Here is a 17,104-nt window from a genome sequence, read left to right on the forward strand (position 1 = left end):
TAAGCAATTAAAAATATACTTCTCTTTAAACAAGCTTTAACCTATCTCTTATACAACAAGCCTCGTAAAACAAAAACCACCATTTGAATCCGTATACACACAAATCAAATCTAAATTGTCGGGGGTATCTTAGTCTTTACACACAAAAAAAACCTACAACACACATTCATCACTCACCCAAAAGGCGAAGGAACAGGAGCGGGTCCCACAAGTGCATCGGACCGCTTAATACTCCCCATACCACAAATAATACACCCGGGAGAAGCCAAAGCCGAAAACTTAGCCCCACAAACATCACAAACATCATACCCAATAGTCGACAATCGGCTAAGTGTTGCACCACAGAATTGTGAAGGGTCTTCAAGTGGGTCGATTGACTTATTGGTCAACCCCCTTTGTAAACATATCTCAATCAAGCTTCTTAATTCATCCTGTCTACCCGGTGGAGCTTTTGATAAAAGTAATTCAAGCATTTGTTTGGCATATCCGTAATTTTGCACGTCCATGTTTCGTTTTATGGCTGTTCGTATGCAATTTATTCTGTGTTTTGCTTGGAGTGGTAGTGACCCGAGGTGACGTGAGAGTCTTGCCATTTCGTCTTTTGCGCTTATTGCACTTGCACCTTGGACCTTTTGTAGTCGCCCGATTTCCTGAGGGTGGATTGTGTAAATTTGAGTTCCATTTTCAGTTTTAAAAAAGTAAATAATAATAATACCTGAAGTAGGGTGACTGCGATTTTATACTGAGCACAAATTGTGGCTTGTGCCTTTACATCAGCTCCACGAGAATTGTCCTTTGCTAATGCAAGAAAAGCTTCATCAAAACATGATAATGCATCTGGTAGTTGATTCTGTTCAAGATGCACTAGCCCAGTCTTGAAACAAATTGAAGCACCAGCCCCACGTGGAACCTATTATTTATCACAACAAATTTTAATAATGCATATTCTTTATTCATTTAGTTACATTTTTGGTCCCTCAATCTACCTCATTTTTGCAATTCTCATCCCCAAAAGGTTTTTCTTGCATTTTTCATCCTTATTTGACTATTTTTTTGGTCCCTGGGTATAACAGATTTTTGCAACTTTGTTCCCAAAAATAGTCACGTTTTACTTAGAAACCACAAGGACCAAAATTGTAAGAGACGAAAGTCCGGGACCAAAACTGTAATTCACTAAATTTTATATGATGATAAATTTTAAAAAGGAAAACTTATCCACCTGTCCAGGTCGCACAGATGTTGGAGGAGGAGGCTCAGAAGCTTTCACTACATTCACAGCTCCCGGACCTTCAAGGGAGCTTAAATCAAGCGGCTGGGTCAACACCGGAGCGTTGACCACCGCCTGAAGTGGCGGCATGGCAACAGGTGGAGGAGCCATGGATTGTGGCGGCACACCGCCATCCGGAAGTCCAAACGACTCTGTAGAAACCGGAACATTCACAGGCACTTGAGGAATTTCACTAGCGGGAGGCCCCGATGGTCTCCCTTGAGGATTCTGATCGTATCTCGAAAGATAAGTGCCAGGTGGCGGCAATGCAGCCGCCACCTGTAACGACGGAATAGTATTCTGAAAAAAATCCTCCGGAATCGGCCGCGGCCCCACCGCCGCTCCGGTTGCCACCGCCGGACCACCTGCCGGAAACACTGGCGGCGTTTGCGTGAAATAACCGTCCCCAAACGGATCAACCGGAGCTGAAACTGGAGGATTGTTTACGGGTTGAGGAGTATTAATATTAATATTATTATTAATATTCATTCCGGTTGATGATTTAGTTCTAATTGGTGCACCCAAAGCATCAGCTAATTTAAACTGTTTAGTCGCTTCCTTAATTTTATCCAAATCCACAGTAACAGGAGCCGCGGTTTTTTCCTTTATCTTTATACGCAATTTAGTTTTGGAAACACCCTCTTCATCGCTACTACTTCCATCGCCAGCTGTCCCATACATCGATTTCTTAAATTCCTCTTCAGCTTTCGCCTGTTCTACGTTCGAATCCGCCTTCGTAAGAGAATCAAGATTCATCAATTGAGATGATGACGTGTCACTAGAAGTGGAAGCAACGACAGACGTGGAAGCAACGATTTTATTATTATCTTTAATTTTCACTAAACTATCGTCGCGAACTTCGACGATATTACCCCTGCCTTTGATTAATCCTAGGTAAACTCCGATGTGATCGGTTGACAACGAGGGTATGCTGCCGTCGTCTGTTCTCATATACGGCATAACTTCAGCCGCCAATTCCCATTGGGGGATGGTTTTTGTGCTCGCGGGTGTTTTAATTACCCAATTGCCCCCGCCCCATTCGGGTCCTTTAGGAACCATGGATTCAGCAGCGAAATTGGCGAAAATACCCTGGGTCCAACCGGTGGAACGGACTCTCAATATTCTTTCACAATAGCGTCTTAATTCTGAATCGGTGTTTTCTTCTTCTAGTCTTTGAGCAAGGCGTCGCATTGCGCTAGGGTTGAGGTGGCAGATGAATAGGTCGAGTAGGCTTTCGTAATCGGATATGACTTCGAATGTTTCTTTTGCACTGTCGAATTGACCATACCTGTGAATTTTTAATAATTAATAATTAATAATTTGCTAATTTTAAGAACGTATGTGAGAAAAGGAGGTTGATGGAATTTGTACTTTATGCAGGCGTATCCGAGTTGTCGGAATCGGTGGAATAAGTGGGAGGTTGGAGGGCATTGTGGGTAATCTCTTGATCGGAGGAATTCGTCTTTTAGAACAGATAAAGCGGTTGAAAAGCGACGCGCTTTGATAGCATATGATCCTCGTAGCACCTATTCAAACCAAAATTTTGACTAATAGAATTTTGAATTTTGAAAGGGAAATATAATGTCAGATTTTTAGTCACCTGAGTAAACTGAGGCCCTGATTGTGACAACGATACAGCAAGATCACCACACACAGGTTCACCAGTCGCAAGAATATCAAGAGATCTTGGAGTAATCCGTAAACTATCAAACCTTTAAAAAAAGAAATTATCCACGTCATCACATAGTCAGATTTTTCAAAAAAGGACTATAATAATGTGGATGAAATAAAGATTTGAAACCTTGATGTTATTTGGTATAATATCTCTGACAAGTCAAGCTTCTGTTCAAAAATTTGTTGCATGGTGCCAAATCCAATAAGAAGAGGTTCTAGAAGCCCTACAAGACAGTGTTTTATATCCATGCCCTTTTTTTGTCTTGGATTTATTTCAGTTGGATTTGCAAGCAATAATCTATCATTCAAAGTCCCGATTAGCACTGCATTAGGCATGCTGCTGGAAAGAATGGTTCTCACTTTTCCATCCCACCCAAGAACACTGATGGCAGTGGTGGTGGAAAATAAAAGAGCGGGCCCCACCCAAAGAAGAGATCTATAGTGATTTTTAGTTAAGAATCCAAAAAAATAAATAAAAACTTAATAGCTGATTTTTTTCAATTTTGGTTCCAAAAAAGTTTCCTTTTGCAATTTTGATCCTTATTCGAGCTTTTTGTAACATTTTTGGTCCCTGACTATTTTTGGGACCAAAATTGCAAAATTCAGCTATACTCAAGGACCAAAAATGTAATTTAGTCTAAATATTTGAAATATGTGAGGATATTGAAGGAAGTCCTTTGTCGAATTTTGTACAAGTGCTTGCAAGAATATCAAGGTCAGCAGAGACTATGAGTACTCTCTGTGTAGTTAATATTCCAGCAACAGAGCCCCTAAGAGTTTCTTGCCAGTGAACCTGAAAAGTTATAAACATATTAAACAGTCAGACTAATAATTTCTAAAGTAATTTACAACTTTGGTCCCTGAATTTAGCTGTTTTTCCCCAAAAAGTCCTCTTGTGATATTGATCATTATTTTTGAAGTATCCAACAATTTTGGTAATATAGCATCCTACTTCCATTTCTTTCTATTACAGCATGGAAAAATCACAAAAGGGTAATATAGTCATTGTACTTGGAACAGGGACCAAAACATTAACATTCAGGGACCCAAAACACAACTTACTAGTAATTTACATTTCTGGTCCCCAAGTTTAGCTAATTTAAGCAATTTTCAACCCAAAAAGTTCTCTTGCAATTCTGGTCCTTATTTTCAAGTATTCTACAGGCATGATGAGGGGGGTTTAATTATTTTTTTTTTAAAAACATTAAGTAAATAACAAATATTTATAAAAAAATCAGAAAAGTCTATTTGGAACAAGGACGAAAATCGTAACAAAACCACAAATAAGGACCAAATTTGCAAAAATGAGCATAAATCAGGGACCAAAAATGTCGTTCATTCTAACTTCTATATGCAATACAACATAGAAAAAAGTTTAGTTATCAACCTGCAAAACAATCTCATTTGGCTTCAACTTGATTGACTTTTTCCCTTCACCTTTTGTTGACATATTAGGTCCATCACCAGTAGCAATGCTGTATCCTTGAACAAGCTTTCCCATTCCAATTTTGTCCCCAAAACATGCAAACATCAAAGTTGACTCTACAATTCACAGTTGACTTTGTAAGTAGTTTACTACAAACAGAATTAACCAGGAAATTTTTTTTTTTTCACTTTTGCTTACCAATTGGAGTAGAAAAAATTCGGTCAACTTCAGTTTCAAAAGTAAACTGAAGTGGGCCCTTGATAGAAGACACATCAAGTTCTTCATATGGTTTTTGATCATCTATCATGTTTTTTTCAGCATCTGGTTTTGGAGAGCCTCCAGGTAATGTATATACAGAAAGTTCAATTTTGTCTTCATCAAGAATGGCAAATTGTCCATCATTTAGCCCAATAAATGCAACATCTCGACCTGAAAAGTTTATAAAAATCATGATTACTAAATTTTATGCACTTTTAAATTATCATTTAAATTTGTGAAAATCCTAAACTGACCTTTGATTGTATTGGCTTTACTGTTGGATGATTGAGAGTTTGTGTTTTCCCAATAAAGAACAACTTCACTAGAAGCACCATTAAACTCATAAACCACAAGAAACAAGTGTTGCTTTCTACTGTGGAGTAAATACTTTCCATGGAACTCAACATGCCCAGGCATCTGAAAGTAGATAACTAAAATCTCAGTATAAAATAAAAAGTTTGTGTATTGTTTCAAAAGGACAAAAACGTCATTTTACCGATGGAAAAAGCTTCTTGTAGATAGTTTCGGCTCCAGTAGAGAGATTGTATGCCATAAGGTTTACACCTTCTATGTAAAAAGCTCTGGTGGGATAATGAAGAACACGATTCTCTTTACTGAAGAAATTTAGCTCCAAATGAATTGGCTGTTACAATGAGAAACATTTTTAGATTTCATGATCAATAATTATAGCTAAAAAGTGATTATGATTTTTCTTTTATTTTTTGTTTGCATAAATGCCATTGATGTTTTAACTTTTTTCAGTTTCAGCTATCATTGATATACAAAAAAATGGTTACCAGGTTTAATTTGCTTACATGGACAATTTTTAATGAGGTGTCCACATAAGCATGTGTTATACTGATGGGCATTTTTTTGACATTTTAACATAACATCACTTTTTTGGTAATTTCAAGGGTTAATTTCATAAAAGACCTTATATTTTGTGTTTTATTCCGGATTAAACCTCAATTTGATTTTTTTCTTGAAAAAGGCCTTGCATTTTTTCATTTTTCCCGGTCTGGACCTTTTACTCATTTTTTTTCCAAAAAAACTTGTAAAATGTGAGGGTTTTTTCGAGAAAAACTAAAAAAGTTGAAGGTTTATTTGGAAACAGATGGAAAGTTGAGGGTTTTTTCGGAAAAAATACAAGGTTTTTTCAGAAAGAAAAAAACAAAGATGAGGTTTAATTCGGAAAAAACAAAAAATATAAGGTCTTTAATGAGATCCTAATTTAAAATACTTATATGGACATTTCCCTTGCCACATCAGATGCCACCTCATTAAAATTTGTCTATGTAAGCAAATCAAATATAGTATTAACAGGTTTTTATAGGTCAATGATGGCTGAAATGGAGAAACTTTTAAATAGGAATGTGCTTTTATAAAAAAATAAACAAAATAATCATAATGGCTTTTTAGGTAAACGGCTGATAATGTAATGGCGTTTCTGTAATTTTCCCTAAATTACCTGGCAAACTGGAACATCTTTCAGATAATTTTTAGTATCTAAAATGGTGATGAGAGGCATGCGTGATATTGGTGCACTTTTTGCATGTCCTTCCATGAAATGCTGAAAAAGCAAGATATTTATTGAATCAGAGAATGTTTTTTGAATTTTGATTAAAAAGATTTATAAGTTATGAAAGTAAACATACACTGTAAAGAAAAGCCTTCCGTGCTATGTCCGAGATTGTAAGCTGACTGGGCCTAAATTAAATTCAAGATCAAGAAACCATAATGTTGAAATCGGTAACACAAAGAAAAAAGGACTAAATTACCCTTTTGTATGATGCTCTTGCAACTGGGCTTGAAGTTGATGGTCTGCTAAAACTCCTGATGATCCAAGGGCAGAAAGTTTCTCCTTAATTGCAGATGCTGTCAAAATGATAAATCACATGCAATTTAGTATAAAAGGGTAATTTTGTCATTTTTATACTTATACAAAAAGTATTTTCTGAAAAAGAGGTTAAAAACTTAAAGGGTGAAAGAAAAATCACCTGAAGATCCCCTTGCACTTTGCAAAACTGCAAAAAGTTGCTTCCTTCCTTCCCTAGTGTAAGCAGCTTTATTTTTTGCATTGTCGCCACCTGTCATATTCTGCTAGAAAGAATTAAAAAAAGTCAAACTTTTTGATATCACCAATCTATTCATATAGAAAAAGTCAACAACACTTAACTGCAAACATCAAGGCTGCTAGATTTAACTTTGGGTGGACTTCAAGACTTCTAATTCTTGGTAATGGATAAACAGTTTCACCCCCTTGCTGTGATAGCAGACGTGGGATATCAATCTGTTCAATTGCTGCAAAAGATTAAAAAAAAAAAAAAACAAGATTAATGCATCTACACTAATAAATAAAAATCTTTTTTTCCACATGTCACACTCTCATTCATTTTACTCTTATCAGTAATAAAGGTAAGTACATTGCTTATGTTGTTAAAAGAGTAAAATAAGTTGCTATTTTTCTGCAATTTGCTCATTATATTAAAACCAAACGTATCCATTATTATCCACCATATTAGAAAAGGAAAGAAATAATAAACCCTTACATGCAGACTCAAAAAAGTTAGCTTGAACTAGAGTTCTATTGGTATTTGCTGCACTTCTTGTTTTCCAAACTTGAAGGCTTCCATCTTTGGATAAGGTAACAAGTACACACAATATTGGAAGCCATGCAACTGATATAATTGGTTGTGAACCCACTTGTGTTCTGCAAAGGACATTTAGATGTATAATTAAAAACTAGCATATAAGGGTATATTTGGAAAACATGTGCAATAAGCTCAAAAACTAAACTAACTTACATGCCAATCATGAAAGGTCTTTCAGTTGAAACATCCCAAGCAAGAAGAGTACCACGCCTATCACCAACAAAAATCCATTCTAGAGTTGGATGAAAAGCAAAGGCTCCAGCACCAATCAGCTTAATGGTGTTATCAACTACATAAGATTGATCACATATTCATATCAAAATAAATGTATGTGCTTTAGGTTGTACATTAAGAAAGTGTAAACAGAAATTGTTGAGTGTAAATCTTACGTTGTAAAGTGTAGAGAACAGCATATGTATGGATGTTATAAGCTCGAATCAAACCATCTGCATAGCCCACGTACTGAAATGGAGAAATGAAATTGATATAAAGTTGTTTTTAAAGACCAAAAAGAAAGAAAAATCAACACTTTGGAGAATGATAGAATATCAGAATAGTTAGTTTATAGAGAAGAAAGTTTACCAATACAGCAAGGCGAGGATGGCAAGCAAGATTCACAATTGGTTTCTTTAAATCTGTTTTTATTTTTGTTGGTGCTCTTCCTCCTTCAACAGTTCCAACAACTTCATGCAGCAAAAAAAGAAGATTTAGATAAGTGAATTTGGTGATGCTGGACATGATGAAGGTGTGAAGTACTGATTGTAAAGGATCAAAGATGAAAACTGATGAACAAAAGTAAACCTGTTACACTCATCCTGCGATGGAAACCAAAGAAAACAACTGGTTGTAGAGGGGTTAAAGCCAGATGGACTTCTGTGTCGATTGTAATACGTTCCATCTTCTTTTCAGGCGAATGCAAAACCCATGTTTGCTCTGTGTCAAAATCACATGATCTGATTGTACAATCCTGCAATAAGTGTATAAAGTTTACATACATTGGAACATCAATACTTCAAGTGTAGATGGTGGGGTGATGGATTGAAAAGATCAAACCATATAGCATCAAGGTTAGTACAATCAATTTGTCAATATTCAGAACTTTTAGCTGTCTATGCATCAGACAAAAGAAGTTGTGTTCGAATTGACAGGAACTGTGTTGAAAATCATGAATTGGGGGAAAGAGAAGTAGAAAACTAACCTCAAGTATAGCTACGACTGCATGTCCACTAGTGGGACTATAAGACATTCGAACTACAGGAGCACCAATGTTGATTGAAGATATCTTGCTACCAGTGTATGCATCAAACTCTGCATATACACATAAATTGTTAATACTACGATCATTACTGTGGTCCTATCACTTCAAAATAGTGACAAGTTCTACAATTCCTCTCATATATTCTACATGTCCCAACGATTAGCAAGCTAAAAGCAACAAGGGCACCGTCCTCTGAAAGATCTATTTTGCTTAAAAGTTGATTTGAACATACAATTAAACCATAAAATCAAGTATACCAATGATGTAATTTCCAGCAGCGACGGCAACCAACGCTTGACTGGGATGAAATGTGGCAGCGTGAGGTTGGAAAGGTTTCGAACTGCGACCAACATGCCGCAGATCCAAATGCTGCACTGTCGTCCACTCCATCGATCTTTCAATTATTGATCCTTCGACAAAAAGCAATACAGTCTACATGAATAGAAACAGAAAGAGTGATGAGAAAAAAAAAACGATCCAATCAAATCAAAACGGAATTTGACTAGTTAGAAAAGGCAACACAAACGTGAATACATCAAAGTTACCGATTCCAATCAGATCGATGAGAACTAGTCTGTAATTGTGTGGAATTAGAAGATATTGCTTACCTGTAAATTGCTATGGAGGATGGAAGCTCATATGATGAACACAGGGAGAGAGACAGTGAACGATGACGGAAAAATTGGTGTCTGTGATTAAACGGAGAGAATAATAGAACGGTCCAGCCGGTTAGTTTGATTGACTCATTGACATCTGAAAATGGTCCGACCCGACTAAAGCACATTTAGCCCAAAATACTTGCTAGGCCCAAATCTTTACGGCTTCTTAAGCAGCTCAATTAGGTTTATTAAGTAGCCCAAAACACTCTCTTAAATGATGAGACTAGCCACTAGGGACGAAATATGGATTTAAAGGGAATTAGTTGTTCATAATTTTAATTACCATTCTCTTTCAAATTATTTACCAAGTAAAACAAAATGAAGTAACAATATATATATATATATATATATATATATATATATATATATATATATATATATATATATATATATATATAGGGAAATGATCAAATGAGAACACCTAAAAGGTTAAGAACGTGAGAACAATTCTGGACCAATCAATATATAAGGGCATATTAGTAATTATGTTTTTAAATTAAATTATAATAAAATAAGATTTCCCTAAAATTTAGGGATTATGTTTTATTGTTACCTGAAAAAGAACTTAATGCTTTATATTATTATTATAAGTGGAGATGTTCCTTTTATTTTTCTTAAATAATCTTGTATTATTGATTCATACGATTTCTATCAAAATGATTAAACCCAGATTTTGGTATATAATTGTAGTGGTTTTGATATTTAACTCTATTTTTATCAAGATCGAAAAATAATTTTCTGGTATATTCATTAATGAATTAAAACATACATATAATGAATTTTTAAAAATATCATTTAACCGTATTATGTTAATCATGAATGATTATAAGTAAAAATAAATATTAGAAAAAATAAAACATCATGTATAGATCAATAACACATTCAATACATTTGGAATCCTAAATGAATATAACGCAATAAAAAACAATGTAATCGTAAATGAATATAACGTAATAACAATACAAAAAAATACATTTATAATAAAAAATGAATAAAGCATCATTTATACATCTACATTAAAATGATGATTCATCTTCAGCCATATCTATCAACACCGATTTTGAATGATCTTTTTTGAACTTGTTTAAGCAATGTCAATATGTATTTTGTAGACGTTCACTTTTCCTTGTTACTGGTCCTACAAAATGAAAAATCAAATTACATGAATTAAGTCATGTACAAACAATAAAGAAGAATGTTATATTCATTATATCTTTCATTTATATACTACCAAAGTAAGTCAAAAGTTGCTTACAAATGATGATATTTTAAATATTTATTAATGGTTTCACAAATACATCAATGAATAAGCGAAAATAACAATGACACTTTATTTATTATGGCTTAATCACAAATAAATAAAAAATACAATTAAAATTTACCTAATATTTGTTAATCATAAATGATTAGAACAAAAACACGCTTAAAGTTTACTTAATAATTGTAATATTATTTTCTGCCTATTCGACAATGAATGAAAATAAAACCATAATGTTGATCAAAATATGAACACGTGTGTACGTTGATATCAAGAATTACTAAGGACTTTTCACAAACACCTAATATGCAACTTCACATTTTTAATTCTAACAGAATTATAAAATACTTTTTTATCAAGGATTAAATAATTTAAATTGAACATAATATATCTAAATAACCCAAAAATCAATTACTTACTGATTGTAAAGGTGGGCCATAAGACAAAATTTTAAAATCTCAACATTTGCAAAACGAACTTCTATGAGAGTATATCTTGGAAACCTTGACCTGTGAATTTAATTTTGACCATATTTTCTCTAGTTGTATACGTCTCCTGGGAAAAGAGTCGTCATAAAAATATGCTGACTACCTTTTTTTTATGTTCGACAGTCGCCTTCATCGCAATCATCTCCATTGAAGATCTGACGGAGAAATATCAAAGAGATTGTTCGCCTTCATCACATCTTCGATCGTCGCTTTCGGTCGGAATTGCGTACGCTGATGGTGGTTGTGGCGCAAAATGATGAAGATGATGAACAGATTTTAATGGTGCTCAAAGATGGTTGCGGCGTGATATGATGAGGAGGATGATGCAGCTTTATTGATAAAACCTAGGTATAAAGAGAGAACGAGAGAGATACGGGAAAATAAGAGGAAATATGTGAGAGAATAAGAAATTATAGGAAATTAGAAAAAGTTGTGATTACTATTATGCCCATTTGACAATTTAAAAGTTACATTTTAATACCAATAATTTTAGAATTTACATAAATGGCTCGTTTGATAATAGCCATGGATTTATATATTTAGATAGTTCAGATCTGTTCTCGCGTTCTTAACCTTTTTAGTGTTTTCGTTTGATCCTACTATATATATATATATATATATATATATATATATATATATATATATTTGAAATGAAGAGCTATAGGCTAATAATGGTCTATACACATTAACAACAATCTAGTAATCTAGTGGGCTACTATATATTATATACATGTATGCTAACACTTCTTTCTTGTCTCTTTCGGTTTATTCATGTATGTCATCCATTTTGAAACCGTTTTAATTTCTTTAGATTCTTCTCCAAAAGTATTTGTGTTGAATCTTGAAGTGTTGGTATGAATTTGAATCATTTAGATTGATAATATTATGAATCTGCACGTAAATAGCATTTAAACCAAATTAGACACCCTTCTATTATTTTATGTGATGTTTTGTTTGTTGACTTTGAATTATAGAAGCTGACATACACTGTTCATAAGCACAACTTATAATTACAATTCATCCCTTGCTTGTCCTCTAAATGGAATACTAGCATTGATCACATAGTTAAAATGACTTATATATCCCTACTACACTCACAAGGCCACATTTAAGTCAGCACTCAACTTATGCACATTTCTCCCTTTCTTACTTTGAATGTAGACATGATTGTATAAATTTTCAAAGCAAGCTAAGGGTGGTAAGTTCATCGATATAACTTGAGTAAATTTCTATCAGCACTCAACTTATGCACATTTCTCTCTTTCTTCTTTGGTAAAGGAATATGGTAACAAATATTTGAAAGTTATATTGAAGTCATCTAGAATTACAGTGTTACAAGTTTAGCAGACTAATAGAACACCAGTTACGCACAAACTTCTATATTACAATATATTTGTACAACATACATACCCATCTAAACAAAACTAACTAGAGTATACGTAAGAGTAAGACTAATTCTAGTTTCCCAAATAATCAAACATGACCCATGAATCTCAAAATAACATCAATATCATAGCACTGACACTTTTCTTGAAGATCTGTTCATGGGTACTCGACATATAGGGCAACTTCGATTAACCAACAACCACTTGTTGATGCAATAGCCATGGAAGGAATGTTGGCAGGACACCAGAACTCGGATTTTCTCGTCCTTGTTGAACTCCTCAAGACACATCACACAATTATCGTTTTTGCTTGTCGATCAAGGTTTGCTTCTTGTATCACTAACGCCACCACAAGATGGTGGAGGACATGCGTGTTTATTTGCGTTTGGGTTGGTGGTGACATTATTCCGAATTCAATATCTTGATCATCTTGGACGTGGCCACGATGATGTTTAATGTAACACTTGACACAAGCAACACAAGTTAACCAGGTAACGTAAGAGAAGAACCCTACAGTACAAACTATATATATGAGCAACGAATGACCAGTCATGGCTGATGATTAGCTCAGGTTATGGTTTCACTTGTAACTGTGAGTCTGTGATCATATATTTATATATAATGGGATGAAGATTCAAATAAGGAAAGAAAAACCAGGTTGATCCGTGGCATGCAAGATTAGTTCGTTAATCTCTAGCTAGTAGTATTATATAAGGAAACATCTTGTTTGATCTTTTATATTAAATTGTTTTTTTTAATTATCTTTTTACAATTATAATCTTAAAGGAAACTGCCTTAATGAGCTTATTTTGTTTCAGTGGAATCCTAAGATGGATAGGATTATAGGAATATGATTTCGTATTTGGTAGAAACCGGGCCCTAGTTTTTGTAAACGGGCCAAGAAAGCGGGTTATGGACCGTGATCGGGTAAAGAAGACGACGGGTTTATTACACTACAAGAATAACAATGTGTACAGGCGACACCTATCCTGACGACATATGTCGTCAGTAAAAGTCTAGCTATCCCGACCACATGTCGTCGGCACAGTATTTTCCAACTTTGGCCCTACTTCTTTGACCGGAAAAACTAAGCAGACGACATGTTGTCGTCGTAGATTCGGCGGCAAGGGGAAAAACCTTCGCGGTATATTGAAAACCTATGTCATAAAAATTGTAGACTAAACGTCACGTAGGCTTAACTGTGGATTAAATCCCAAACTATAAAAAACCATAAAATGATACAAAATGTCAAAACAGGATCTCATAAAATGAATCACACGATGACAAAAAATCATGTAAAATCAACTATGGACAAAAATTAACCCTATAAAATTGTAGGATGCTATAAAAATGTCAAAGTAGGATGTTATAATTTAACCACCTTATGACCAAAAAAACAAGTAAAATTACCCACACTATTGAAGTCTTTCATTTGCAGAACACCCTAAAACTAAATTCATAAATAATATACAACCGTAAACCAAATTAAATTTCGGATGTGTAATTGTTACCGACTTGGAGTGAGATATCAAAAAAGCATCTTCCAAAGGTTCTAAGTGTCGTGTCATATGTATGGGATATAGGAAGTAGCTTATTTATTATATATAGAAGATAACCAATTTATAGGTAACCTTTTTACCTTATTTTATTTTTTAACTCCAAATATCCTTTACGACAAATCATAAATTAGCTTATTTTTCACCATCATCCAGTCGTTGGCAATTCTTGATTCATTATCATTTATGTGAGATTTGACTGAGTATAATTTTTGATAAAAAGATACATCGACCCAGTTCCTGGTACGTATTTTAAAATAAGTAAACTCATGTTTTGCTCTGGGACTCGTCGAGTAGACTTGACTTTGGATCGGCAGGATAAGTGACCTACTCGACGAGTCGGGAGACAGACTCGACGAGTAGGACTGTCTGGATGAAACCCTAATATTTGGGGTTTGCCCCCTATTTAAACAACTTATAACGCCCCAACCCAGCCTCCATTGTTCCTCCCAACACAGAGAAACCCTAAGCATCTATTAAGTGTTCTTGAGCTTTTTGGTGCCTTTTTGTATGTGTTTGAAGTTGGAAAAGGAGAAGGAAGCTTGGGAGATCAAGAGAGAGCAAGTAGATCCAAAAGTCTTGGCACATTTCCTGCTCATTTGAGGTATAAAGTTGTTACCTTGGTTCATTGCTTAGATCTTGATTTGGGGCTATTTCCTACATTTTTCTAAGCTTTAGTGAAGTTATTCTCGGATTTGTGTGTATATTTGGAGTTGTACTTTAGATTTGGAACCATTGAGGGTTCCCATGGCATAAAGGTGCCAACTTTATGGCCATGGGAGACCCATGCAACATATAAACCCCTTTTTATGGCTTTTTGAGCCAAGAACCCCATGCATGGACATCAAGTTTGTGACTTTACGTATAATATGGACCCTAGGATGTCATATCTATGATTTGGATGCGTTAAGACCGATTAAAATCGACTGTATATGTAACACCCGGTTTCAGGTACGTATTTAATTCAAGAAAACTTCATATTTTACTCTGGGACTCGGCGAGTTAGAGGCCCAACTCGTCGAGTAAGTTCGACTTCAGATCGGGGGGGGGGGTTAAGTGACCTACTCGACGAGTCGGAAGACCGACTCGAAGAGTAGAAGCTGTCTGAGTGAAACCCTAAATTTAAGGGTTTGCACCCTATTTAAACACTTTATGAGGCCTCCACCCCAACCTCCATCACCTCCAAACCCTATTCACGAAACCCTAATCAACTTTTGAGTGTCTTGAGCTATTTTTGTGCCATTCTTTGTGATTTGAAGTTTGAAGAAGGAAGGAAAGACTTGGAGATTTAAGAGGAAGTCAGTAGATCCATGGATTTGATTGCATTTCTAGCTTGTTGGATGTAAAAAGTTCCAACCTTGACTTCTTATTTGTTAGATCTACTTTAGGGCTTGGATCTTGACATCTTTGGGGTATTTCTAAACCATTTCGGGTTTTGAGTGTAGTGTAGAAGTAATGGCTTCAGATCTTGAGCCTTGGAGGGTCCTCATGGCATAAACGTGCCAACGTTATGGCCATGAGAGCCCCATGCATCTTGTAGACCTCATTTTTGGGTCTTTTGAGCTTAAAGACCCATGCATGGATGTAAAGTTCGTGACTTTACGTGTTATATCGACCCTAGGAGGTCAGATCTACCCTTTGGATGAGATGAGCTCAACAGAAATCGAGTTTATGGATATGGACTTCAGGGGACTCGGCGAGTCGGGTATTGGTTCCCCCAACATTTTCTGTTTCTGAGGAATCTGGTTGAGTCTAGAAGGGGACTCAACAAGATGGACGTGATTATGGACCTGGAAATCATGGGACTCGGCGAGTGTATGAACAAACTCGGCGAGTCCAAGGCAATCTCCCTACCCATGAAGACGGACTCGACGAGTTGTGCATAGAACTCGGCGAGTCATAGACTGGACACATTAATATGATGAAGATGAACTCGATGAGTTCAAGGATGAACTCGGCGAGTCGGTTGAAGATGGTCCCGATGCTATGGTTGAAGGTGAACTCGTCGAGTTCTTGCTAGACTCGACGAGTAGAGTCGGGGGGTATATCATTTTGAAAGAATATGGACTCGACGAGTTAGTGGACCAACTCGGCGAGTCAAGTCAACTGGATGTTGACTTTGACCAGGGTTTGACCTTGACTTTGACTTGGATTTGGGTTGACCCTTGTAAGGGTTATGAGTATGCATTAGTAATCGAAAAAGGTCGTTGTGTAGGGATTGAGGAGTAGAGACGAGTTGATTCCCGTGCCGAGGACTGTGCAGATACTACACAACATCGAGGTGAGTTACCTTCCAGTAGAAGTGGGTCTAAGGCACCAAGGCCGACCCACTAGTATGAGTTATAGTTGAGATGATTGTCTTTGTGATAATTGTCTGGTATGTGTTATCTATTATGATTACATGCTAGGATGCTATGATACTATGTGATATATGATAGGAGGGGTAGGATAGTCCCCAGAACCGGTCGAAAGGACCGAAGGCGTAGTTAGTGCCCAGTCATGTTAGACATCTTATGCTCTGTGCTATGATTTTATGTGGTAGTAGTAGGGGTGAAATAGTCCCCGAGGACCGATCGAGAGGACCGAAGGGGTAGGCCAACACCCAGATATGCTAGGCAAGGTTACCGGTCGAGAGGACCGAAGGGGTAGGCCAGCGCCCAGGTATGCTAGGCAAGGTTACCGGTCGAGAGGACTGAAGGGGTAGGTCAGGCACCCAGATATGCCTAGCAGTATGTGTTATGTATGGTATGTGGTATGATGGGGGAACTCACTAAGCTTCGTGCTTACAATTTTCAGTTTGTTTCAGGTACCTCTTCAGCAAAGGGGAAGGAGCCGGCGCGGTAGCTTCACATCACCCGCACACCAGATTTTCGCATTATGTGATTCATGGGATTGTACTCTGATTTTAGTACTGTTTGATGATATGAATTGATACATGTTTTTGTGGTTATATGAAATTAACAATGTTTTTGGTAAACTGTTTTTATATGTTAAATAATTAAAAACGAAATTTTTGGCCTTGAAAATTGGGATGTTACAAGTTGGTATCAGAGCCTTGGTTTGAGGGATTCGGACACACCTTCGGGGGTGTCTGGACTCAAATCGAGGATTTGAAAGATTTTTCACAAGAAAAATGTTTTTCCAAAAGACAAAGTGAGAAGTTTTGAGAAAGAACGAGGTGTGTGATGTGCGCGACCGACCGAGCTCAAGTAAGTTTTCCCCAA

General features: G+C 36.1%; 1 protein-coding gene across 1 annotated transcript; it reads right to left on the reverse strand.

Annotated features, from left to right (window-relative positions):
- On the reverse strand, nucleotides 1–9,256 carry LOC145109221 (Transducin/WD40 repeat-like superfamily protein). Its single transcript, XM_079046341.1, has 24 exons — nucleotides 9,143–9,256; nucleotides 8,792–8,966; nucleotides 8,475–8,584; nucleotides 8,078–8,243; nucleotides 7,859–7,959; nucleotides 7,666–7,738; nucleotides 7,430–7,565; nucleotides 7,175–7,335; nucleotides 6,802–6,926; nucleotides 6,623–6,722; nucleotides 6,404–6,500; nucleotides 6,281–6,332; nucleotides 6,094–6,195; nucleotides 5,122–5,268; nucleotides 4,880–5,042; nucleotides 4,566–4,796; nucleotides 4,329–4,483; nucleotides 3,606–3,734; nucleotides 3,069–3,382; nucleotides 2,868–2,979; nucleotides 2,639–2,793; nucleotides 1,220–2,555; nucleotides 716–910; nucleotides 1–650 (listed from the first exon to the last, which is right to left on the reverse strand). Exons 2-24 carry the CDS (start codon nucleotides 8,922–8,924, stop codon nucleotides 174–176), a joined length of 4,770 nt encoding a protein of 1,589 aa, XP_078902467.1. The 5' UTR covers nucleotides 8,925–8,966; nucleotides 9,143–9,256; the 3' UTR covers nucleotides 1–173.
- Between the last annotated feature and the right edge of the window lie 7,848 nt (nucleotides 9,257–17,104).

Source organism: Lactuca virosa, chromosome 4, assembly GCF_052849685.1.
Source record: "Lactuca virosa cultivar CGN04683 chromosome 4, Lactuca_virosa_CGN04683_v6, whole genome shotgun sequence".
NCBI classification, from domain to species: domain Eukaryota; kingdom Viridiplantae; phylum Streptophyta; class Magnoliopsida; order Asterales; family Asteraceae; genus Lactuca; species Lactuca virosa.

Excerpts from the sequence above, each read along its gene's own strand:
- LOC145109221 (XM_079046341.1), bottom strand. The coding sequence starts at position 8,924 with ATGGAGTGGACGACAGTGCAGCATTTGGATCTGCGGCATGTTGGTCGC. Across the intron at positions 8,244-8,474 it reads CAGTCGTAGCTATACTTGAG|GATTGTACAATCAGATCATG; the intron begins GTTAGTTTTCTA and ends CACTTATTGCAG. Across the intron at positions 6,927-7,174 it reads TAACTTTTTTGAGTCTGCAT|CAATTGAACAGATTGATATC; the intron begins GTAAGGGTTTAT and ends AATCTTTTGCAG.